We start from the raw sequence: 1,376 nt of genomic DNA, 5'->3' as shown, positions 1-1,376 counted from the left end.
TTGACTATAGAAATGGATTTAAGATTTCTTGCATCCAGAATAATTTTCTTCTAAGTTATGAAGCTCATATTAAACATTGAGTAAGGTTTATTGTTGTTGCTCACTTTGCTGCACTCGTAGGATGGGATGACGCAAGTGTCTTTTGGGACACATTCTGGTGAGGCAGATCTGAACATTCTTGAGACATCTAACTAATCAGGATAACAGCTTTATTGGAGTTATTTTTTTCCTCTGAATTCTTCTCACTTTTTACCACTTTGGGTTCAGCATACTATTTTTGAATATTTATTTTATTTTGGTCCTCTTATCAGCTATTCTGCTAGTTCCAAGTTAGAAGTCTCTAGTGCCGAAGGAAATATAGATTGAGAAAGGAAGACAAAGACCGAAGTTCACAATCTGTAGGCGGAAAGGGTCTGTGATTAAACTGTACCAGTGCAGGTAAGAGACAATCAGCACTGCGAATGCCCTGTGGGGGCCTCACGGTGTGACTGAGGCTGGAGGAGGGGCTGAGCCCCGGGAGGGTTCGTGTAGAGGCCGCAGGTGCCTGGGGAGCACCGTGCTGCGCGGCGCAGAAGTAAGTGCCCGAGTCTGTGGTCCGCGAAGAGGAAATGTGCAGTGAGCTGCGGCGTTCTGTAGGGACTGTGGTGGCCTTTAATCTTCCTTCCTGCTTTGTCCCTGAAGGAATGTAAAACAGGTGGATAAGGCGGCCGCTGGGGTTCTGAAGATACCACTGTACATTGTTCACAGAGGCAGAAAAATTACACCTCAGCACGTGGCTGGCTCCCTCCTGGAGACTCAGGGCTGCGGGACTCTGCTCCACATCCACCCCTCGCACAGCTGATGAGAAACAGAGAAACAGTCACAGGAGAAGGTCACTGTAAGTCTGACAAAATCGTGGAAGTGACCCCCCCCCCCCCCACAACTCCCATAGATGATGAGGAGGATAGAAAGTCTGCAGGACTTGGCAGTTCCTCTCCTTCCCTGAACAATACAGCAGCTGCTCACTCCTTCAGACTCCCTGTGGGGCAGCCCCAACTTACAGCAAACCTGGGCAAACAGAAGCCCCAGCACAGCGCCTGCTAGCCTCTTCATGATGCCTCCTCTGCTTACTGAGACATTTTCACTGTCAGATACTTCACTAAACCCTGAGGGAGGGAGTGTCATAAGCTGCTGTGGAAATGTTCCTGCTCTTGCAGCCAATCAGCTCACCCAACAAGTCCTGCTCAGGCCCTCACTTTGTGACAGGAAGCCTCACACTCCTACCTCAACCAATTCAGAATGGGCTTCAGAGGAGTGGAGGGGAGTGGAAAATAGAAAGGTCACTATTTTAGGACCTGAGGGGCATTTTCTAAGAACATTGCAGTGAAGGCAGACTC

At 48.9% G+C, this 1,376-nt stretch overlaps 1 gene segment (V, D, J or C); it reads right to left on the bottom strand.

Moving 5' to 3' along the window:
• Nucleotides 1–303: 303 nt before the first annotated feature.
• LOC122704608 lies at nt 304–1,115 on the bottom strand. The segment is given in 2 exon segments: nt 304–837; nt 1,041–1,115. Coding segments are annotated over 2 exon segments (549 nt in total).
• Between the last annotated feature and the right edge of the window lie 261 nt (nt 1,116–1,376).

This window comes from Cervus elaphus, chromosome 12 (genome assembly GCF_910594005.1).
Source record: "Cervus elaphus chromosome 12, mCerEla1.1, whole genome shotgun sequence".
NCBI lineage: Eukaryota > Metazoa > Chordata > Mammalia > Artiodactyla > Cervidae > Cervus > Cervus elaphus.
This window is presented reverse-complemented; position numbering and strand designations above follow the sequence as displayed.